Source organism: Poecilia reticulata, chromosome 6 (genome assembly GCF_904066995.2).
Source record: "Poecilia reticulata chromosome 6, P_reticulata-male-v2, whole genome shotgun sequence".
In the NCBI taxonomy this organism is placed as follows: Eukaryota; Metazoa; Chordata; class Actinopteri; order Cyprinodontiformes; family Poeciliidae; genus Poecilia; species Poecilia reticulata.
Window position 1 is genome coordinate 13719995 of NC_088835.1, and position 24882 is coordinate 13744876.

General features: G+C 38.5%; 1 protein-coding gene across 2 annotated transcripts in view; it reads right to left on the minus strand.

Moving 5' to 3' along the window:
• Positions 1–319: 319 nt before the first annotated feature.
• Positions 320–24882, minus strand: part of far1 (fatty acyl CoA reductase 1) — a 28118-nt gene continuing 3555 nt past the window's right edge. Inside the window, exons 2-13 of one of the 2 annotated variants that reach the window (XM_008411716.3) lie at positions 18415–18531; positions 17480–17596; positions 15731–15906; positions 14429–14608; positions 13036–13213; positions 12313–12357; positions 11673–11800; positions 11520–11587; positions 9339–9510; positions 4827–4956; positions 3623–3750; positions 320–2522 (exon numbers count right to left, since the gene is read on the minus strand). In XM_008411716.3, coding sequence (XP_008409938.1) covers positions 2363–2522; positions 3623–3750; positions 4827–4956; positions 9339–9510; positions 11520–11587; positions 11673–11800; positions 12313–12357; positions 13036–13213; positions 14429–14608; positions 15731–15906; positions 17480–17596; positions 18415–18486 — 1554 coding nt within the window. In that variant the 5' untranslated portion in view covers positions 18487–18531 and the 3' untranslated portion in view covers positions 320–2362. Of the gene's footprint in view, positions 2523–3622; positions 3751–4826; positions 4957–9338; positions 9511–10009; positions 10182–11519; positions 11588–11672; positions 11801–12312; positions 12358–13035; positions 13214–14428; positions 14609–15730; positions 15907–17479; positions 17597–18414; positions 18532–24882 lie in introns of both variants that reach the window. The other variant, XM_008411717.3, reaches the window with a different exon arrangement.

The window sequence follows — 24882 nt, forward strand, 5'->3', positions numbered from 1 at the left end:
CCGAGGTGTTGCTTATATGCACAGCCTGCTTGGTCTCTACGTGGCGAAGCAGCTTGAAGCTTCATTGCCTCATTAGCAGCCCGTCGCCGCATGTTACGCGGAGCTGCTGGTAATGTGGGACTCACCTACCGGTCCGGGATAAATCCTGGACTGTGTCTTCTCTGGGCCGTTTCCCCTTTGCAAAAAAACTTTCCAAAGACATCTGATCTGTTTCTTACTCATTCTGCTGCTTGTGCAGTGGAGAAAAGTCAAAAGTCCACAATTGTTTCAGGATTGTGAGAACCCACAATCCCAAAACACACCAACTCACTTACACCCATTGAAGGAAATTAGGCACAGCCGCCACGATTTATTCACTCAACCAGACAACAACTCAAATCTCATCCTCTTACAGCCATCACCAGTTGTTAAAGCCGGAAGAAAAATCTGACTTTACACAGTGTTTTTTTTCCTCAAACAGACAGGACACAAGTGCATTTACATAAACAGATTACAAATTTAAGCTAAAATGGTGCTAAACTGTGGATTTCAGCTGTTTTTATTTACATAAGCTGAGGCCACTTCATTAAGCTTTCATAAAGTAGGCGTGTGATGACAAGCAGAAAAATACATCTGTTCATCTCTTCAAATCTATCTAAATAGAGCTGTACACAATAGAGTTAGAAAACACATCTCGTTTCTCTTTTGCCTTTGTTTTTTTTTTTTTTTTTCTCACATTCGGATATTAAGAGTTCAGGCACAGGATTTTGGGGTTTACGTACATTTGCTTATGCTGAGAAAATCACATTCCTTAAAGATGCTGGTACGACGACGCGACAGACATGAAGGCATTAAGACGCTGTTAGAAGACACATGCAATTACAGACTCGTGGTGGGTTAAATAAATAAGAAAGGTAACAGAGGATAAATATGAGAAAGTGCTTTTCAGTATTGAGACTTTCTATGGCGCTAGCGGTTAAAGCCCAGAGAAATTAAAGACTTCAGAATGAAGGGAAAAAAAACACATTTAGATTTTTATAGAAGCTGAACAAATGGCCCCAAAACGTAACAGACTCCACAAAATGGCAGCAACTAAATCTTTGACAAAAATTTGAGTTCAAGTTAATTCTAGAGGAATAGAACAACAAAAAGCAATGACCCACGTTTAAAAGTGAGCTACAGGGCATCACCCAGGGTATAATCTGAACCTGAAGGTATTTATTTTCCAGACAAACTGGAAAAAGAAGAGCTGAAAAGAAGACAGTTTCTCCTCCCACCTCAACCTAAGCTGCTGGCACAAAAGGAATTTGGCAAAAGCTGCAACTTGGACACAAATTTGACAGAAAAGGGAACCAGAAGAGGAGGAAAAACAAGGTTTTTGTAAAAATTTGCAGATGCAAGAAAAAAAAAAAGTCAGTATAGGCACTCGGTAAAGCCATTAGAATCTGCATTATGCTTGGTTGTGATTCAGAGGCGAGCCGTTGCAGTCTGACGACATGCGGCAGTTTATTCTTGTTGACAGTTCATTTTCCGTCCTGCAGGAACATGCCGGGGAACGCCGAGCAAGAAAGTCGAGTGAGGCATGATTCAGCACAAATGGCGCCCTCACAGCCTTAAACATTCCTTTAAACGATCTGCTAGAAGCCACAGAAATGTTTGATGCTCCAAGTTGAAATGATGCAGTCAGGTGAATGCTCAGTCGAACAAAGCTAAAAGAAAGGTGGGTTGATTCGTCTATGATTAATAACAAAGGCCTGTTCATACGACACAAGAACAGAGAAATTAGTTTTACTCGTGACTGCAAGAACAAGAATACATCTCTTTTTGGCCTGTACATTTCAAACATTACTCCAGTGCAAAACTCTGTCTTCATAGATCCCCAGCGTCGTGTGACACTTGCTTTATATTTCAGACAACAGACAAGGGGGAAAAAAAAAAAAAGAAAAAAAAGGAGTTCCCCATAATATGGTTAAAGCACAAATTGCAGGAATAGAATAATGTGGTTTTGTTCTTGCAGCTCTGGGTGAGAGAGCTAGTTTCTCTGTTCTTGCAGAGCAAGTTTTGGCCTGGCAGGACTCGGAACAAAGTCATAGGGTTTTGGAGCAGAGCACTGTTCAATGCATAGCTTTGCAGAATGTGCAGCAGGACCAAAGGGAAACAGAACGAGGTCTTCTTAATGATTAGCCCAATCTCTGCTGATCTGAGACAAAGTTCTGTGTTTCATGTAGCGAGGACATGTTGGAGAGGAGTTGGATATTTAAAGATCTTAAGTCACTGCAGACTCCAGCTCATTTCACTCCTCGCTCAGAGCGCTCATCGTCCACAGGCGCCGTGTTCTTCGTCCCTCCAACTCGCTGCCGCCTTGCTCAGAGTCCGCGGTTCATTATCTCATGGTGGAGGAAGCTCTGAAGTACGAGAGGAATTTGAAGCAGAGGCTCACCACAAAGTACCAGATGTTGCGGGCCATTTGGGACCGGGCGATGAAGATGCGCCAGATGAGAACCATCAGGATGGTGTTGAAGGTGTAGCGGATGTTCCTCAGCCTGGAGGAACGGGCACAGAAACACAAGACGTCATTCAGCCAACCACATAATCCTCATCGTCCACAACATCTTTTTTTTTTCCCCCCCCTCATTTTTCTCAATTTATTATTTACTTTTCCTTAAAAACTTGTCATTTGTTTTTCTCCCCACATAGCTTGCATCTTTAAAAGAGGTTGCGACAATCGCCGTTTTAGCAACAGGTGAGAAAAACAGCAGCAGAATAATTTGTAACAGAAGCAAAAAGATAAAATAAAATAAAATGTTTTTTTAATGCAACAGGCCGACACAAAGTAGCATAGAATTGTGAAGTTGAGGCAAAAAACTTTTTTTTTTCTTCTTCTTTTTTTAAAAATCACAATTCAAAAAGTGTAGCATGCAAAATTTTTTCCAACCCCACTTACACTGATGTCCTTAAGCTTCTCCACCCCAGCTCCAGATAGGCTGCATTTCCATTTTAGTCAAAAACCAAACTTTCCCTTATGGTCTCATTTAATCTGAGCACCTCCTTTTGACGACAGTCTTAGCTGTGTCATCGATGCAGCCTGCAGCAAATTGCCTACAGGCCTATAAAAAGCTTTCTTTCAACAATGATGCTTGTACACTAAAAAGGTCATATCAGAGGCAAACAAAACTACCAGTATTGTGTCAACAGCATGAATAGCCCTTAATCCTGTTTCTATTTTCAGATTTGAATCTGACCAGGTTAGACTTGTCCCGCTTGTTTGTTCCACTTCTTTTTATTTATGGCCATCAGAGTACAGGGGTCTTGACAAAAATGACCACTGTGCTTTTCAGATCCTTGAAAACCCTTGTGTCCCTTTTATCTCACAAGTCTCATACATTGAAGTTTAGGGTTTCAACTTGACAAACATTTTTACGGGTATACTACATCTACTTGCGCAGAGATTTACAAACCGTGAGCTAATCTATCAGGAAAAACTCTCCTCTGATCCATCTCAAATTTCTTGGGAGGTGACACATATGCAAATGTTCAACCATGACAGTCTTGAAACCACACAACACTTTCCAGGAACTAAATTAAGCTGTGTACAGAAGGAGGTATATGTCTGCACATGCAGGCAGATCCGTAGCCAACTTACTTGTTGAGGTGTTTGCGTGCCGCAGGCAGCCCCGACAGCTCCTCATTGAGGACATATTTTTTTGTGCCCATGCAGTAATTTTCCATGTACTCTGCCCAGTGCAGCTGGCGCACATCAAAGTTGAACACCTATTCAGGAACGAAGAAGAAGAAGAAAAAAAAGAACATTTCTTATTATTCATAATGGAGAAATTTAGGTAATATAAACAAAATTAAAAAAAAAGATGCAACAATGCAGACTGGTGGGAATAAATAAAACGTATCCACACTGGTTCCAACTTGTAAATGTCTAAAAACCACAAAGGCTTGCAACAACATGCTAAATGCTTGCAACATTATTACCCAATATTTTGAAGGTGGGTTACTTTGTTAAAACCACGAGACATTATGTTTGGCGCTCCTGACAGTCGAATGAGAATTAACACCATGATAAAATCTACAGACGCGCCTCAGGCCTTCAGAAGGATGACTGGAGCAACGCATGAGTAAGGCAAGTCATTCTAAAAGCTCTCACACTTAAATTTGCAACAATGAATTCAAGACAACCGTCGTCATGCCTTGATCTGAGGTGATGAAGGATGAAACCACAAAGGCCAGGCTGAGTTTTACCACGGAGTACGACAACCGGGACTTCAGGAATCCTTTTCTTTGCACCATGTGCTTTGCACATAATGTGTCAAAAACCGAGGTATTGAGAGGACAGGTTTGTCAAACCAGAAACAGCATTCCAGGACAGGACCTCAGACCAACTGTGAAACTCAGCTGGAAGCATCATGGTTTGGGAATGTTTTGTGACAACATGACCTGACCAACTCGTAATCAAAGAATCCTTCATGACTTCAGCTACCAGAGGGTGCTAAAAGAAAAATGAGACCAATCATTTTAAAAAAAAATCAATGTGAAGCATAAGTGAACCCTGCAACAATCACAATGATCGAGAAAATACAAAAAAAAAAAAAAAAAAAAAAAAAAAAAAAAGGACAAGATCAATGCATGCAGAGAGCTGGGTCTAGTCAGATCTCTACCCCTTTGAGATGCTCTGGGTTGAACTGAAGCAGGTTACACATGGAAGAAAACTTTCCAGAAAACTCAACTCCTCCAGAGAATTATGAATTTGGTTTTACCTAAATAAAGACTTAATCGGGTAGTTTGACAGAGTGCCATAAATTCATGTACCGCTCATGTTTGGGTTTAGCTAAGATTACCTTCTTATCCTCAGGGCTCATGTGGGACAGCAGCATGGCCACGTTGTCCGTGTTCCAGACCCAGGAATGGCTGGTGAAATACTCCAGGACCATCATGGCTTTGTGCAGCCGAGTGATCGTCTTCATCATCCTGTGATACACAATGTGTCAATGAAAAAGGGGGTACAAAAAAATAAATAAATAAAAAAATGAGACCGATAAATGAACGAAAAGGACAGCTAAAGAAATTTAAAGAGACGGGGCAGATCACACGTCTGGCTGTTGAGCAGAGGCAAAAGTCTCAACTTCAAATATGTAGAGAGACTGCTTTGATTTGACTGAGTAATTTGACAATTGCTTCCAAATAAATTAAATATTTATTCAGAATATACCAAGGGCAGCCCTTCATCAAATAAGCTATCAGGAGAGAATATACAGTGTCCTCCATGCTTTACTGCACTCCTAGAAATGGCTCATCTAGAGTCCTCACTCTTCAGCTCACCTCAAAGGTTTTCTGCAGGGGTTTGGTTTGGGGGGGGGGGGGGGGCTTTTTATCTGGTGAACCATGCAAGCATTTCTGCCTTTTCAGTTTTGTGGACTTCTCAAAAATGCAACCATGCATTCCAACAATGTTTTCAGGCGCCTTGGAACAGACACAGGCCCACAGCATAATGTTACATCACCATGCTTAACAGCGGGCACGAGGTGCTTCCCCACATACAGGTCCTTCTCAAAAAAATTAGCATATTGTGATAAAGTTCATTATTTTCCATAATGTAATGATAAAAATGAAACTATCATATTTTAGATTCATTGCACACCAACTGAAATATTTCAGGTCTTATATTCTTTTAATACTGATGATTTTGGCATACAGCTCATGAAAACCCAAAATCCCTGTCTCAAAAAATTAGCATATTTCATCCGACCAATAAAAGAAATGATTTTTAATACCAAAAAAGTCAACCTTCAAATAACTATGTTCAGTTATGCACTCAATACTTGGTCGGGAATCCTTTTGCAGAAATGACTGCTTCAATGCAGCAATCAGCCTGTGGCACTGCCGAGGTGTTATAGAGGCCCAGGATGCTTCGATAGCATCCTGGGTTAAGCTCATTGAGAGTTTTGGATCTTGTGTCTCTCAAATTTCTCTTCACAATGTCCCACAGATTCTCTGTGGTTCAGGTCAGGAGAGTTGGCAGGCAAATTGAGCACAGTAATACCATGGTCAGTAAACCAGTGGTTTTGGCACTGTGAGCAGGTGCCAGGTTGTGCTGAAAAATGAAATCTTCATAAAGCTTTTCTGCAGATGGAGCATAAAGTGCTCCAAAACCTCCTGATCGCTGCTGCATTGAACCTGCCCTTGATAAAACACAGTGGACCAACACCAGCAGCTGACATGGCTCCTCAGACCATCACTGACTGTGGGTACTTGACACTGGACTTCTGGCCTTTTGGCATTTCCTTCTCCCCAGTCTTCCTCCAGACTCTGGCACCTTGATTTCCGAATGACATGCAAAATTTGCTTTCATCCAAAAAAAGTACTTTGGACCATTGAGCAACAGTCCAGTGCTGTTTCTCTGTAGCCCAGGTCAGGCGCTTCTGTCGCCGTTTCTGGTTCAAAAGTGGTTTGACCTGGGGAATGAGGGACCTGTAGCCCATTTCCTGCACACGCCTGTGCACGGTGGCTCTGGATGTTTCTACTCCAGACTCAGTCCACTGCTTCTCCCAAGGTCTGGAATCGGCCCTTCTTCACAATCTTCCTCAGGGTCCGGTCACCTCTTCTCATGCAGCGTTTTCTGCCACACTTTTTCCTTCCCACAGAGGTGCTTTGATACAGCACTCTGTAAACAGCCTATTCGTTCAGAAATTTCTGTGTCTTACCCTCTTGCTTGAGGGTGTCAGTGATGGCCTTCTGGACAGCAGTCAGGTCAGCAGTCTTACCCATGATTGCAGTTTTTAGTAATGAACCAGGCTGGGAGTTTTTAAAAGCCTCAGGAATCTTTTGCAGGTGTTTAGAGTTACTTTGTTGATTCAGATGATTAAGTTAACTGCTCGTTCAGAGAACCTTTTCATGATATGCTAATTTTTTGAGACAAGGATTTTGGGTTTTCATGAGCTGTATGCAAAAATCATCTTCATTAAAACAATAAAAGACCTGAAATATTTCAGTTGGTGTGCAATGAATCTAAAATATATGACAGTTTAATTTTTATCATTACATTATGGAAAATATTGAACTTTATTACAATATGCTAATTTTTTTAGAAGGACCTGTATTTCCTTCTTTGTCTCAAACACTTTCAGGAAAAAGGTAATTTAGGTTCAACTTAATATGCTCACATATCCGACTGTATGACAGAAAATGCTTTCAGTATCAAGTTGAACGTGTGAAGAAAGAAGCTACTGGCTGCTACGGACACAGAGTTTTCCAACCGTAAGCTGTGAAGATTTTTTTTTTTTTTACTTTCCATAACATCCTGGTCATTGTATTGGGATGTGATGCACATAATTCTCATAGTCTTGATTGTCACAGTTCTAGAAGCTTCAGACTAAGGTGTTCCTCCAACAGCAGACATGAGGACATTCAGATAAAAAAAACTTTTACTTGATGAAAGACTTCAAAAATAAATCAATATGCATCCGTCTTAAATTAAGACAATGCTTTCTCCTCTTTCCCGTTTTGGGGAGTGGCAGGCAGAATCAGGCCTCCAAAGTCGAGCCAAACACACCAGAATAGGAAATTATTACCACATAATTTTCCAAGATATTCTAAAAACAACCGAACATTTAAAAATACATTATGAAAATAATTCACAATGTTTCGTTGTCTTTAAATTACACAGAGGAAAAACTATTCCATAGCATGTTTCCTCCAACTGGGTAAATTTTCTCAAATTAAAAAGTTTGTTTTACTTCCTCTGTTTTTTTTTTTTAGTTCTATATAAAATACTACATTTAAGAGGTAAAAAAAGTTTTTTATGCATCTTTCCCAGGAGTGCAACCAAGAGTGGAGGTCACTGTAAGATATAAAGAGCCATGAGCCCATCAACATACACAAGCTGTAGGATTTCAACATTGTTGCTGTTCTGCAAAATCCTCCAGAATTAGAAGCATTGAAGAAAAATTCTCAGCCCCTTCAAACATGAGCTCGGTTTCAATGATCTCAAGTTTTGGAAGAAATGGAATAAAAATCAACTCAACCTGGATGGCTTTTTTAAAAATAAAACCATTTCAAACAGCAACAATGTGAAAGCTTTTGAAAATCAGATTTTTAAATTATAAAAATTGGCAAATTAAAAGGTAGATAAGTGCTTTTTTAAAAAGAAAAAGACTTCACATTTTTTTTTATCTTACCTGCATTACTGATCAAATGGTTACTCAACATACAGCCATTTCAGCTGGATTTTTGTTAAAACATCAGTTGTAACATACAAGTTGCTTATTCTGCCTTTAATTAAAATATAGGAGAGCTTAATAATAATAATAATAATAATAATGGAAAAATACTAATAATGGTAATAATGTGGTTGGCAGGATTTCTTCCCCATTGACATCAAAAATCAGAAACGGCCTACTGGATTTATTCTGCACAGAACAGGAAGACATCTTGCATCTCCTTAAATAGCAAAAATTTGATTATGCCGATTCATTCCTCTGAATAAACAGAGCTGAACATGCGCCAAACCCAATAAGCGATTAACACTTTATGCATCATTATCCGCCTGGTAAGTGTAGTAAATCCAGTTGACCTACTCCAACTTCATTAGGTGTTAATTAAGCCATCACAATTCAAGCAATGATCATTTAAAGAGGAAAGGTGTAGAAAACAGCCTTAATTGAATCTGATTCATTCCGATTCAGCCAGTGTTGAAGTAGATCTAAAGTTAGGCTTGTATAATTTCCACTGAAGTGCTGTCAGTCCAATCAATTTAACTAATGGAGGCTGACTGAAATGAGTCAGATTCTGCCAGTGCATGCGACTGATTGGAAGGAAGCTTTAAACATGCATGAATGACCAGCAAACAGTGGAAAGGAGAGCTTTATTTACCACCAATGACAAAGCAAATAAGATTCAAAACGCACTTCCAGAATTGGAGCCCACTGCTGGTGCAAGTTAAACTCATTTCATACTCCAACGCACACTTTAGATTGCAAGGAGTCAATTGCCGATGTTGCCGCTCACTCAGTGGCACTGTGGAGGAGTCCGCTTTTTGGATTAGTCAAAAATAATAAAATTTTGGGAGACAGATTGAGTGAAAGAAGTGCGAATTGAGAGCCGCAATAAATGAAAACATCTTTGGATGGAGGGTAGGCTTGCATAGAATCCAAATCATGTTGTCATGACAAAGATCAGGCGACACCCTGAGATCAGGTGAAGAAGACGCTTTAGAAGTCTTATGTTCTCTATAATCCAAGTTAGACAAATCAGGAAAGACCGTGAAGAGAACCTGAGGTGAAGTGGGGGAGTTGATTGGCAGCAGGAAGAGGACTGTAAAGTGTGGGAGGGGTTTGTGGCAGATGCGATCTTACCGGGGCTTGTGGCCCATCAGTGTGAGATAGCCGTCATACAGCAGGGCCGGCAGGGTGTGGCTGACTGTTGTCCAGTACTGATTAGTAAAGGGGTTGGAGCGCAGATTGACATTGGGCCTTCTGAAGGCCTGCTCTAGGGGATTGTTCTTGAAGGTCATGTTTATGCAGTTCTCTGTAGGAGAGAGATACACACATGACGGGACATGGAGGACACAGAGGGATGAGATGAAGAAGACGCATTTCCTCCTTTTAGAAATAAAAGCCGGTCCCGATTGTCAGGTCGGTCTCTGCCAGCCTGCTGCTTTTGTGCACCATCGCACGAGACTTGATCTAGTTCCAACGTGACTCTGCAAACCTTACAGCATCTCTGAGCTAATATTTTAGATGCTGATGAAAACACAACTTTAGCAGCAAAATGCAAAGAGTGCAGAACCCACAAGCACCCTCTTCTGTCCCCGAGAGCCATGGGTTATACATTCCTTGACGGCAATTGAACTTCACAGAAGCAATAAACACACATACATCAACACTGCAGCTACGATGTTAGGCGTCTACGCTAGGAAGAAAGTGACAGAATAAAGCAGCAAAAGGTGTGTGTATGTGAAATTACTATGACCGTTAGAAAAGCAACAGCTACGGCGCATCCGAGCAGGCGACTGTGACGAGGTTACCTGGGCTCTCGTCCGATCAGCCTGAGGTACATATCGTACAGGAAGGCCGGAGCCTTGTGGCTCACGGCAATCCAGTACTGATTGATTAGGTGATTGGATGTGAGATTAACATTGGGCCGACGGAAGGCCTGTTCGAGGGGGTTCCTCTTGAATGTGGATATTACATGGTACTCTAAGAAGAGAAGGTTGTTCAACATAAGGGAACAAGGACCAGTGTTAATGTGTTTCACACATTCTGGCTTCAGACCTGAAAAAGATATACGCTAAATGAACAGGACTTGGTTCAAGTTCATTCTGACCTGAACAAAAACAATATTAAGCTGCTAAAATTTGAGTTTATTTCTTAAGGACACTAATATTTTACAAATTTACCCTATCCAATACCCCTAAATAAAATTCAGTGCAACCATTTGCATTCAAAAGGCAGCCTTGTTAGTGAACCTATGTTTAACATTACATACAAAATGTAACTCTTTTGTCAACACACAAAAACCTCTGTGTGACAGGGAAAAAAAGGATCTTCAAGGATCTTGAAATAATCCGCAATAATTTGATGGGTTGACGACTGTTTTTGCCGCTATACACAACTGTAAAAAAAAAACAACAACCTTGAAATGATAACTTTCGTACTTTTGTTTTATTGTTCTTTATAGAATATTTGAAAATCCTCAGTGGAGCACGGAGTGTTTTCAATAGGAGCAAGAATTTGGATGCACTTTGGATTTTACAATATTTCACAGAAGATTAATGTGACTCTTAAAAACTTTGAATAATTAGGATCCCATAACCCAGTAACCTTCTTGGTAAAAGGAGACTGTTGCCTCTTTTTTTGTTCCTATTCCTTACTATGTCTAGCACAATGTAACCTCCTATATAATGGATAGAAAATGTGTCCATCAGTTATAAATCAATTTGATAAGCCAAGAATCAGAAACTCACCTCTAGATAAAACTAAGCTCTTTTATGACCCCTAATTTCTGGGCCTTCTATAAGAGATTGATTATATATAAGAAAAAGTTTTACATTTTCTCCTCATTGTGTTTGATGCAAGACTAATTATGACACATCTAGAAAACAGCACATTTCATCCAGACCCGCAAATTTATATTCTTCTGTTTTGAAACATTATTTTTTTAATGATGAGCAAAAATCCCCCACCCCCCATTTAGTTTTCCCCTGTGTGAAACTCAACATGATTTTAACTATAGTAGTTTAGATTATATTCCTCACTGAACAGTCCAGTGTTTAAACATTTTGAACCAAATCTACGTCAGCATATTCTCAAACAAATGGGAAAAGGTTGTGGACATGCAGTGCTAACATGCACTTTCTGTGCAACTCAACAATCTAGTAATGGATTAGCAAAAGCTTCTGGTTTAGGTGTGGCAGGCAGTGGATTACAAATTTCAATAAGGTAATACCATTAGAGGCCATATTTAATGACGGCTTCATTGCTTAAGGCTTCACACAGGCTGCATTAAAAGTAAAATGGTATATAAACACATCATACCGACTTCGCCCCAGCGAAATGGGTTGATCCCACCAGTTGTGCAGTTATACACCAGGATGCTTCGAGGCCTGCAAAAGGAAGCAACTACTTTATTGTAATTCATGTGAACAACAACCTGACCAGATTACACAACAGAAGTGGATGATTTTAAACCTGTTGACTCGTTGCGATCCAGAGAACCAAGCTGCCGCTAGAGTCGCGTTAATGACCACATCCACTGGGACCAGGTCAGCCACGGCATCATTAGATGCCCTCATCGTACGCAGAATCCCCTTTCCAGCCTGAAACAATGAGATGAAATTATCTTAATGCAAAAGAAAAAGGTTTAGTTGAAAAATATGATAAATTATTGCTTTGCGGATTAATGAAGAACATTGATGTGGTCGGCTCATGCGTTCCTCCCAAAAGGCTGAGACACTTCCCAGGAGGAAGGATTCCCAGGACTCATCCTGGTGTAATACACGAGGATGAAGTCTGACCACAAAAGTTGTTTACAGTACTACAATGTCCGCTACGTCCCATTTGTCTTGGTTCCGTCAGACTGCCCCACGGAGGATGCGTCTACAATCCAGTAGCTTGATATCGTCAGAGTATCGATGTTTACATGAACGATAATGGCTGATTTCATTGCAAAGTGTCTTTCAGTGTCCTAATGAAGCCCTATACAAGTCTGACGTAACCAATTACACAAATGAATTTTAACATTACGTCATATTTTAATCCAGCAAGGGTTTTTGCAAAAAGCTTTATTCATGCCTTATTGTTTAATAAGAGCATTAATTGTATTACTTACTGCGATAAATATCCCACTGGGTCCATTGAAGTTGTCAATCCAGCCCTGAGAAATGGATAGTATTAGAACTGAAATAATTAAATAACCAAATTTCTTTACATCCAACTAATTTACAAAAGGAATTATGGATATCGTTTTTCCATATGACAACCATTTCATGTGGGGGAAATAAAAGATAATATAGGAGGAAGCTGAGTACATCCCCTTAAAAAAAAAAAAGATCTGGGAACTGCTTCAGTGACAAATTCTTAAACCTCTGCTCTTGAGACATTAAATGATGCTTTTTTTTTACTGGAGGTCTCACATTCTACCAGCTGTGGCCATCAGGATGATCTCTGTTTGGACTCGCTGCTTAAACTTGCATGCATGTATAGACAACAAACGCTTGATTACCAAGATCTTGACAAAGCTCTGAGGAACAGACAGGCCAGAACTGACACCGATGCCTTCTTTATGCACAAGTGACATCAACTGACAACATTATGTTTAAGCTACCAAAAAACCCTTTTTTTAACTGCATATTAGCTTTTCTGACAAGAGTTTTTAGCATTTACTTGTTCTTTGGCACACTTTCAGAGTCGCTGCTGATTGGTGCTGGTCATCTCTTTTGATAACTTATACATGGCTCCTTTTTAGGCCCAATTTATACATTACTCTAGTAGGTTGAGAGGTTTTCAGAATGCATTCAAATTTAAAGCAGAACGAGCGTTTCGAATGACTCACGGGGAACGGCTCTTTCCAGCTAGCGCCAACAATCGAGGGTCTGACGATGGCGACGTTGAGGTCTCCAGCCTCCTGCTGCACCAAATACTCAGCCAAGGCTTTGGTGTAGGTGTAAGTGTTGGGGCGCTCTCCAATAAGCTTGGGGGTCAGTGTTGCTACCAAATCGTCGTCCATCCAGCTGAAGGCAGAGAAAGAAGACTTACCTGGGATGACGTATTGAGTTTCGGTTTCTAACATCTAGAAAGGCTAAACCAGGGGTGGGCAACTTCAGGCCTCGAGGGCCCGTCTCCTGCAACTTTTAGATGCATCTCCAATTCAACACACCCGAGTCAAATAATGAGGTCGTTAGCAGGACTCTGGAGAACTTGACTGCACTTAGGAGTTGATTGAGCTATTGGATTCAAGTGTGTTGGACCAGGGAGACATCCAAGAGTTGCAGGACACTGGCCCTCGAGGACCAAGTTTGCCCACCCCTGTGCTAAACGCACCAAGAATAGTAATGGGGAATTAAGATCAACTACCAGAATCATGAGGAGTCTGACGCAGAGTTATATTTTTCTTAAACCAAAGCAAAATCAAAAATGCTTCTTTGGTTTCATTATTAACTTTACACGTTTTACATGTTAATTCTAATCCTCCATGCTTTGGTCTACAGAGAACATTGTGTACACTTTTGCTCTAACATAGATGCAAACACAACATATAACATGAATCCAGTTTACATACAAGATTCATTATGAAGAATTATCCAATATCCCATGCCCTTAACAGCAATGTTACCTTTGACTTAAAAGTCAAACTTTATAAAAAGGTAATTTATCTTTTGAGCACGATGAAAACTGCTGACTTTAACTTGACCTGCCAAACAGGTTCTTAAAATAATTATTAAATGCTTCAATACAATGAGCAAAGTTGCTTTTAAAACATCTGCATAGGACAGAAATGGGTTGAGAGCTTATACCAAAGTTTAGCTTGGAGAAAATAAAATGGTTTGAGTTATGAGGTACTTTGAACATGCAAACAAAGCCACTTTGCACCACTCTAAAAATAAACACCAGCACTAAGCCGGAACAGAAGATAGGACAAAAATGGAGAAAAAGGCATTTGATATTATTCTGTTCAGTTTTGGCATATCCACCCAGAATGCCATCATAAAGTAACTCTGCTTATCAACATAGTATAGGTTTACTAATGGTGCCATTCTGTCTCCATTCATCAAATTTGATCTTAAAGTTGCACTAATATATCTAAAAAGTAGTGAGTGATGCCGTCAACATCGGTGCTACAAAGTAAAATAAAGATAAAGCTGGCCTGCTCACAGCATCATGGACTTTTGACAGTCACACGGTACATTAAATTTTGCTTGAATCTGCATAATTGTGCAGAAACTTACTCAAGAGTGTCAAGGAGTTTGCGGTAGTTTACAGGAGGCGGGTACACAACTTCCTCAATGACCTCCCTGTCACAGTGGGCGTAAGCTGTGGAGATGTGAATAAAGACCTCCAGGTGCTTCATCCTGTGGGCCAGCGCCAGCATCTTCTGTGTGGCCAGGACATTCAGCTGGATTGCATCTCTAAGACACAGAAAACAAGCGTAGGCAGAGATTCAAGCATTTTCACTGAGTTTTAGTTTAAAGACTGGGAAGACTGAAAAAATTACAAAAAATTAAAAATTATAAAATTAAGTCAGTTGTCCGAATAGCGACTACACCATACCAAGGAACAATCAGCACTCAAGATCTGTGCAGGCTTTAAAAATAAAGTCAAAGTCAAAAGATGCAAAATTTGTATCGACCAGCTTTTTATTGTTGCTTTCTTTCAATTACATTATGCATTCATGTCAACCAAACGTATTTAGAGTCTGAATATGGAACACCACTCCTCTTTAAGGTTTATTTATGTTCAAAATACATGTGAAAGTATTTTACACAAACACAATGTATTGTTGCCTCTGTTCCCAAAATAATAAATAAATCACCGCTTATGACACAAAGGTTAAAAAATTTAAATATTCTGAATGCTGACATCTTCCTAAATATTGTAGTGTTTTTAGTTTTTAAGAGAAATCTGAAATTGACAAAATATGCATTAGATTTTAAACTGACAATCTAAAATCTGTAACAATATTCACATCTGTGCGTCATTAACAAGTTTGAGTCTCACCTTACTGAGGACCAGCTGGCGGGCTTGAGGTATTATACAATTATGATTACAGCAAAAACGCCATAACATGCATCAAGCTACACGCCAAAAGACTCTTCAGATGGAGCTTCAAAATGGAGCTTTGTTGTTTGATGGAAACACAGAATTAGACATCTTATAACTATAATAGCTAAACGGGAAAAAAAATCTATGTGTAGTCAGAAACCAATGTGTCATTGTGTCTGGTTTGCAAAAATCAGCTTTTTAAGACCACTAATTGGAGGAAATGTCTTTAAATAAGTATGCACTCAGTTTCTTCTAAAGATTGTGTGGGAAGTAGAGGTCAATAAGCAGCTGTGTCTTAAATTCAGCAGAAAAAGCAAGGCGTGCCAGGTGTTCGGTTTCTGTGTACTGCAAATAGAAGGTACGCTCTATCAACATTGGGCTGAAAAGAGCCAAGCCTTAGAAAACAGTCAATTACACTGAGTATTTGCCTCATGAAAAGGTAAAAAAAAAAAAAAGAAAGAAAAAAAAGAAAATCAAACATCACTCACTTAAGCGGCTCATTGAAGCGGATTGTTGCGGCACAGTGGAAGACGATGTTGATGTTTTCGACCAGGATGCTCTGATCCTCTTTGCTGAGATCAAGCTCCAGTACTGTGAGGTCACTGTTCACTGCTGTGATCTTCTCTGCAAAGTCTGGCTGCTCTGCTTGCAATTTTTCAAACAACTGAGACAAACAACAAAATGAACTGCGTTACAATGAATAAAGAAGTTTATGTCTTCAAATTAAAAAAAAACCTAAAAGCTTAAGGCAAAACAGATGATGATGAAACTGCTTTTTTAACGTATACTGTGATAAATGAAAAAAAAGGAAAAAAAAAGACCAAATGTCCTTAGAGACATTGCAAACAAATATTTATATTGAATGAAAAGACAATATTTGCCCTACATGTACCCAGTTCAAGCTCAGAAATGTGAAACACTTAAATATAAGATATACAAGATATGTATATTTTATGTACATATGTGTTCATTTTTATGGCATTGGCTCAAACCCAAAAGTTGGTTTCTCAGAAAATTTAAATGTTAGTTAAAAAGAAATACATTCTAAATACAGTCTGAAGTATATGCATACATTATTTGGTTGGCGCTCCTTTTGCATGAGTCAGCTTGTAGAACCAAGTTGCTTCAAATGATTTTTAGCTCACTTTGTTGTTGGCTTTGGCATTTCACTTGATAATACTATGAAGTTTAAGACTGGAAGTTTCTTCCTAATGGAGACATTAATCCTTTATGCAGCATTGTCACATGCCAAATCCTGCTTTAAAATGAAATCATATTCATACAAGGAGTTTGCATTATAATCTTCTCAAGGCTACCGTTTCCTCCACTGTTTGGTCACTTCTTTCCTACCATACTTTTTCCTTCCACTCAACTTTCCTTTATTGTGCTCTGTGAATATCATATCCCCCAGTGGGTTACCCACCATGTGTAGGGCATCAGTGAACCAGCAGTATGAGGCTTGTACGTTTCTGTAATTTTCTTTCTTAGTCTTGTGTAACATTTTAATTTGAGATGCATTCTGATAATTTTATTAGTTGTAACCCACAATAATCAATTAACAGAAAAATATATACTTTAAATCACTTTTTTCTTAATGAAACCACATAATGTAGACATTTCTTGAATTAAATGTCTGAAATAAAAAAAAGTTTCCAACAATATTCATAAAAAAATGCATCTTGCCACTGGCGTTAACTCAGTTTCAAATAATTTACTGTTTTTCTGAATTTCTCTGCTTTTCTGAATGCTAATTTTAGGTGCATGTACCTTTCTCCGTAAGCAAGTCTTGTTAGATATTGTGAAACTTTTGATGAAAACATCTAAAGTCATCTTTCTGTGGTACTCCTGACCCTATGATGAGGCCCAACCTCATCAGTGTCGGCCATCTTCTTAAGAAAGAGGAAGACTCAGCAGAATTACCCTCAACCTTCACTTTAAGCAACTTACAAAAGTGCATTCAAAGCTGACCTCTAAATTTCTTTCCCGACTTATGAGACGTGCAATGCCACAGTTCTGTTATAAGGTTTTACATTCTGACTATTTAAAGTAAGTAAACAGAGTAGATGAGTAATAGATAATATAAACTATGATGCAATTTAAGGAGGAGTTTCCACTACAAACACAATTGGACCGTGTTCATGTATTTGCACACAAACAAGTGTAACAGGCTTTTCAGAAGCTCCTCATCTTCCTCAGTGACAGCCATTCATTATGGTTTCTGAGTGCCCAGCTCTCACCTTGCAGTTAATCATGTCGGCTACGCGGGCTTGAGGGCTCTGTCCAGCTTTTGACCTCACCATTACGTAAACGGTTTTGACCCCTGGGCAGGACCTCAGCAGCTTCTCCAGCAGAACCTTGGACAACAAACAGGAAAATGGATTCATTTATCCTCAAACTGAATTTGGAACAAGAATTTTACTCTGCGTTATTCAGATTTTATCCAGTAACATTCATGCAACGGTTGGAATTTTAATGAAAAAGAATTACAGCAATCAACAGTGATTGGCTAGACTTTAAGCGCTAAACTCTGACTAGACCACAGCTACAATCCTGGATAAAAGTTCACCATATGACGTATAGATCATTTTTATTTCCTGTGCCTTTTTTTAATACTCTATTTTCTATTAGCTTAGTCATGTTCAGGCAGCTGGTGCCCTTCTCTACCAGCAGACATGGGATATTTAGTACACCATTTAGGATACCAAGAGATACTAAGGTCTTAAAAAGTTTGTGTTGTAAAACAAAAAACCTTTTCCATCTCCATTCTTATAACACAAGAGTCATTTTCATGATGTACAAGATAACGTGCAAAAACTGACTGAAGTCGTTTCTGGCTTATTGGAGCATTGCATAAGTCAGTACTGACCCCATTTTTTTTAGTTTAGTTGACATTATTCAGCTAAAAATAGACCAAACCACTTAAACATTTGTCAAAGAACTAAAAAGGAAGAAAAAAAATAAAAAATTCATGACATTAACATTATGTTTTTGCAACTACGCACACATGAAGCGTTCACCTGGCAACAAGCAGAAAGGAAAAAAAACCCAACAAAAAACATCTATTTTGTCTAATTTTATTACTGATGCTGGAGAGACAAAAAAAAAAAAAGACTTCCAAGCAGTAGTTCAAAGTTCAGCCACATTTCACAAGCTCGCTAAACCTCTGATGTACCTTTCCCATGAAGCCTGTAGCTCCGGATATCAGCACATTTTTCCCTGCATAGTATTCTGGGATGTTCACCATGATGACGGGTGAGCTGCCTTGGCGACTTCCTCAATGACACTCCACCTGCACAGTGAAATGAACAGTTAAATAAACACTTCAACAAGGCACTTTTTAGTAGAGAGCAGAGGTAACCGACTGCTTTGTGGACCCAGTGTCAAACATAAGGCTTCGAGGGATTGCTGAAGGTTGTCAAAGGTTGCAGAGTGGAGTTATTTTTATATGAACCTGCTGCACTCTGTCAGGAACACATAGCTGGATTAGGGACAAATTTTTCAGTCAGGCTTCATATGTGAAAAAAAAAACAACAGCAAAAAAAAAAAAAAAAAAAAAAAAAGCCTGAATCCCTGCCCTGCCCCCCCCCCCCAATTCTTTCCTAAATCAAAAATATTGCAAAACAAAACATATCACTGACATTGTATTCATGTACAGTCGTGTTTTCAGACATATCTGTATATGGACATTTAGTATTAAATTCAAGAAAAAAGACATTTTAAGATATGCAGTTCCTGGTGTGGAATAATTTAGCCTGCACTGAAATTTATTCTTACAATAAAACTAAAATTGCACATGTTCGGAACATCGTTGCTCAGCTTTTTGAAGGTGGTTTGTCCTGTTAAAATGGGTGTAAACACTTTGGTGATATCAATTGTCTAAGGCAATGAGTTTAGAGAGGGAATTAAAAAGGTACCAAAATAATTTGGCATTAGCCATTCCAATGCACAGAAACTAGTCAACAGTTGGAGGAACTTCAAACAACCAGAAACCTGCCCAGGTTTGTACATCCAAGCAAGTTCCTCCAGAAAGTAGACCACAAATTGATAAAAGTAGTTTTCAGAAACTCTAAAACACTGTCACTGGACTTATGTCAGGCTCTTGCTATAGTTGAGCAGTCAGATTGAACCAGAATCAAAGATCAGGACTTGAACTCATGGAGATTCTGTGGGACAACAAGATACATTTTAAATACAATTAAAGATATTACAAAGATATTTATTGATTAGACATCAATAAAGGAACATTTCTTTTTGAAAAAAACAAAAACTTAAAGTATCCCAATTTTCTTCATGACTAAACCAGAAACTCTACTCAAAATAATTTTTTTCAAAGTCTGAAAACAAATTGTGTGCTCACCACATTTTTATCCAACATGTTTATCAAAAGACAAAAACAGCAGCAAATAATTTTTTTTCAAAGTAAAAAAAATAAATAAATAAATAAATAAAAAGAAGACACTACAGTTTCATCAAAAGAGAAAAAGCTCATCATAAAGCTTATCACAGCAGCGCTGACCTCTGGCAGTCAAGCCTGGAGTCCGCTCTGACATCAACTGTAAATATGAAAAGGCTTATCAGTGGGATTACATTGGATTTAAAACACAACCACTTCGTATGTACAAATACAGGCCATTCTGGAGATAAGACATCTAATCATTTACTGAGGAGACTGCCTTGTGCAAATCTGTGGGGCTGAAGTGTACCACAGCATGCGTTCAAACAAAAGGTAAGGCAAACTTTCGAAACCAAAGTACGACCACATGGATCCACGTAGTCGTTACTTCCAGAAAGAAAAATGTCTCCAGTCCGGCTCTGAAATTTTACTTCATCTAAAAACTTTTTTTTTTCTTTAATGTCCTATTAGATAGTCTTTGTCAAAAATAAACTTCATGTCTATTAAGAAATCTACAAAGAAAGACTTCAAAGCTATCCATCACGCCACACTAAAACATGCAAGGAAAAAGTTCTTTGAGGAAATCGTAACAAAATGCTCAAGGTTTATTTGCAACAGTTGACGGGCTCACAAGCCCTCCTGTGACTGCATCTCCTGAACTCCAATTTGACACAGCCTGGAATGAATTTCCAACTACTTTACAGAGAAATAAAAAATAAATAAATATAAAGGATTAATCTGCACAAATTCACCAAATCCAATATCAAAGTATGACCAAAAGTAACAAATACAGAAAAAAAATGACTCCATTTGAACTCAAACTATAAAAATGTAGAAATATTTCTATGTAAATAAAAAAAAAAGAAATCTATTTACATGTGCCTGAAAACGACTTACTAATCTGTTTAAATTCAACAATGCATGCATTTTAAAATGGAAGATCATCAAAGAATTGACTTAGTCATTTAATTCAAGTAGTTATGCGGATGGAAAAAAAAAGAGGTGGTAAAAAAAAAGCTACTGAAATAAAGGTTAAAACTGCAGCCTTGAGATGATTGAAAAGCAAAGTCCCTTCAAGAATTTTGGGAAATTTTTTTACTTTAAATGCACTTTTACGGGATATCTGGAGTCCTAAATGCAACACATTAAAACTTAAAAAAATAAATAAAAAAGGAGAACATCCTCCGACCATCACACTCATTTGAAGAGGCTGGGTTATAATAGCTTCCTCTTCACAGTTCAAGCTCTCTCGTCACAGTTCTCACCAACATAAGTATGCTACTCTGCCCTAAAACGAGTGCGTCGACTTCTCCATTTGACACATGACTGAATTTCCGCATATAATTCCCTTTTGAATACCAAAGCTTTTCACTTTTATCCACCACCCATCATTTTTAAAGCACTATGGGTGTTTGTCCTGTATACATCAAGCATGACAGCCTGCAGAGCAGTGGGAGATAAAACCAGGCAAATCGTGTCTGATAAGTGGCTGTGACATGAGACTGGTTTTTCAGCTCCAGTGGTTATAGTTAAACGGTTAACACTATGGTATTACATTCGTTTTTAAGAATTATATGAATTTACAGCATTCATAAAGCAACAGAATACTCTTTTTTCCCCACCGCACCAGATGAAAACACATTTTGTTTTTATTTACAGTTTAAAATAATAAAGACTTCACTGGTGGCTTTAAGGTCCGATGTCAAGTATGTAGTGTAACGTTAATGCATCATAATCATAGTTGAAAAGGTGTCAAAGTTCTCATCTTGTCTAATTTTTCTTTTACTGTAACAGTTGTAAATGTTTTCTACTACAACCTCCTAAATAAGAGCTACAAATACTAACCTTTACTCAAACTGAAACTACACAATTTCCTTTAAACAGTTAAGTACATTTTGAATAAGACATTTTGTCTGTCAACCAACCAACCATAAAAATCCACTAGACTATGAAAAACATCACTACAAAGCATGCCAAAAATCCCATCCCACATTTTTTTGATTTTTATATTTGAGCAATCCCTCCCCCCCCAGCCCCTCTCCTACGGTATCTTCAAAAAGCTAAGGCAACTGATGCAACCTTTCCAGAGTTCGTAACATCCGAGATTTAAATCATCAATTACATAGGAAACAGTTTTGAAACTAAATAAATTTTGTGCAAGATTCCTCCATCGCTCTGTATATGCAGCGCTTCTGCTCCTGAACAACAGTGGATTATAATTACCCAACAAACATTAATTATTAGTGAAAGAGGGGACATTAATGGAGTATTTCATGCTGCTATGACAACAGCTCTACTACGGGCTGCGTAGGCTTGGCGACTCTTACGGAACGAAGCGAGGAACAGCTCTGTGGATCCCAGCGCAGTTGAAAGCTGCGGATGAATCGTTTGCAGCATCGCATCGAGTGCCAAGCGGCTCGCTCCAGCTGAGCGCCTGTCGGAGCGCCGCTGTGACCGCAGCCAAGCTGAATACACAACACTCAGTCGAAACAAGCTAGACAGCAGGCCCGTATCACAACAGATATTTTTTTGTTTGGCAAATAACAAAAATGAAAAAACTAAACAAAACAAAAAAAAACAGCAGATGTTGGGCCAATATTAGAAACGTTTTCACTTAACAGTTTGACCATAGAGCCTTACTTTTAGGAGCTAAATGTTTCCTTGGTTTTATTCATGGTGCAGCAAGCTTTTCAGCAAACACCACCACAAGTGATTCTTACAGTGTAATTAAGTAAATAATTTTTTTTTGAAGTGTGTAGAAAGCCTCAAAAGTGGTCACCCGGCCCTCCTTGGGTGGGGCGACATACTGAATACATTTCCTGTGCCATGTTATAAAATGAGATGTCAGTCTAAATTTCCATAGCAACCTCTGCCCGTCTGCATCCAGTTTCCTGAAAGCTCAGTCGCTCTTAGTGCTCCTGAACGCATCACTTGTCCCCTTCTCATAAAATGAGGAAAATTCCAGAATGCAGTGATTGTTGATTGAGTTTTGGAAGCAAAGCAATGCAGAACAGACAAGAAATTCAGTGTTTTCAGCATCAGCTGATTGGTTAATTAGTTGGGCGACATGTTTGTAAAGTAAAATAACTGACATTCTTTGTTGGTTCTTCTTGATGCAAACACAAACCCGACTTGTCTTGGGGAGTCAGCCTATGCGAGAGAGATCGGCTGACATTTACGGTTTGTGAAAAGATACAGTTTGACTGCTAAACAGGCAAGAATAAACTAAAAGGTGAGTAGTTTGATCCAATTAGGTACATAATTCAACTATATTACAATAGTTTTTATTGTAACCCTCGCTGTTTTTAGGATGATTCTGGAGATTTGGGGAAATTATAAAATCTGAAGTCAGTCCTTCGTTACTGTATTCCACCCAGTTTGTGCAATTCACCAGCACCAGTAAAAAAAATTAAAAATCCCACAGCATAATACTACCACTGATATAGTGTATATATGCATTTCAGCATTTTATAGAGGATTCTTTAAAACTATGCTACCATTCACACAATGAGGTTTTTATTGAAATTTTAGAAAAAAAAGCTCGCTAGAAAACATCTTTTTAACCTTGAAGCTCAAATTTTGAAATGTTTGGATCATTTTAATAGTATCCTTAATTTTTTACGCTTTAAGACATGCTTTTCAGTTTTTGCTCTGCATTTCTTTTTTTTCTGCGACACCAATTACTATGATAGTTATCTAGATAGTTTGTATAATCCACACTGTTGTCTAAAACATAGACAAGACCTGGGATAACAGGTAAAATTGGGCAAAAAAAAAAAACGATTTAAAGTTTTAGAGTTTCATGAACAAAGATATAAATATGCAGCTGTAAGAGAGGAGGTGAGTTTGATCCAAATAGGAGGTGAGTTTGATCTCAAAACCTTGACAAGGTTAACCTTAACAAGGGTTAAATGCTGTTTAACCCTTGTTAAACAGCGTTTTAACTAAAACTTTTTTTTAATCTCTTTTTAATGTCACATGATGTCGTTAATGTTTTTAATTTCTTTTTATTTCTTTTCTACGTTTTAATTATGTAAAGCCGCCCGGAAAACGTCTCAGTTAAACGTCGTTTAACTAAACTTACCCTTGTTGAACAGCGTTTTCACTGAAACTCTGAGGTTTGAGCCCAGTTAAACGACGGTGGGGGTTTTAATGTTTTTATCTTTAAATCTCTCTCTCGTTCTCACTGTTTATTCACCGTCACATGCTGTTCTTATTTTAATCATGTAAAGCACTTTGAAATGCCTTGCTGCTGAAATGTGCTATACAAATAAAATTTGATTGATTGATTGATTGATTGAGGTAACACACTATGGTATTGGCAGTGGAAGAAAGTAACACTTTAGTTTTCCTGCCTTCAATGCTTCTCCATCATATTCAACCGGTTTGCTTAGCTGACAATATTTTTACACTAGTGAACATGAGAGAACGGGAGAGAAGAACTTCTGCCCCACCATGCAACCCAGTTCTCCATTAACAAAAGATGACATATTTTAACAAAGCAAGTTGTACGCGACGCTAGAAAAGTTCTCTATCCTCAGTGGGAGCCGTCGCTGCAGCAGAATTCAGGTTAAATGTTAACTGTATAGTCTGATCGACAAAAGTTAGGAATCTTCTGCCTGCACCATTTGTTGGATGATTACAAACATTCATTTATGGATTATTTAAAGATAATAGAACAAACAGTTTTCATCAAACAATCCGAATCTTTATGATCATGTGAAATCGGCGACACATTCTTTAGCGAGACAAGTACATCTGAAGAGAGAGATCTTTGCCATTTGTCAATAATGGCTTCAAAAAACACTGGAGAGAATGTGGGAGGACATGAAGGCTTTCATTTCCTAGTGTAGTAAGTCAGAGCTGAGGAGGACACAGTCATTTTTCCAAACTATTAACCAAACTCCAGTTTAAGTCTGTTAAAGATAATTTCTCCACTATGATGGCCCCTTCTCAGCCATTACTGGAATTGAATATGCCTTCTGGAAAACATTCCTTCAGAAGTCACAAGATCTTTGCAAATCTGAGCTGTAGAAATACAGCATTTTTGCATTATTAGTATATCATGTGTAGTTTTTTTTTTTGTTAAACATTCCACTGTGGGTGTGTACTCATCTGTAATAAACTAACAAGGTGCAATGAGTCTTTGGCAGAGACTATTGTTACTTGATATACTGTGCAGTTGTAACGCTCACTCTCAATGCAAAGCATAACGGTTACAGCTAAAGCTTTTTTTTCAGCTCTGAA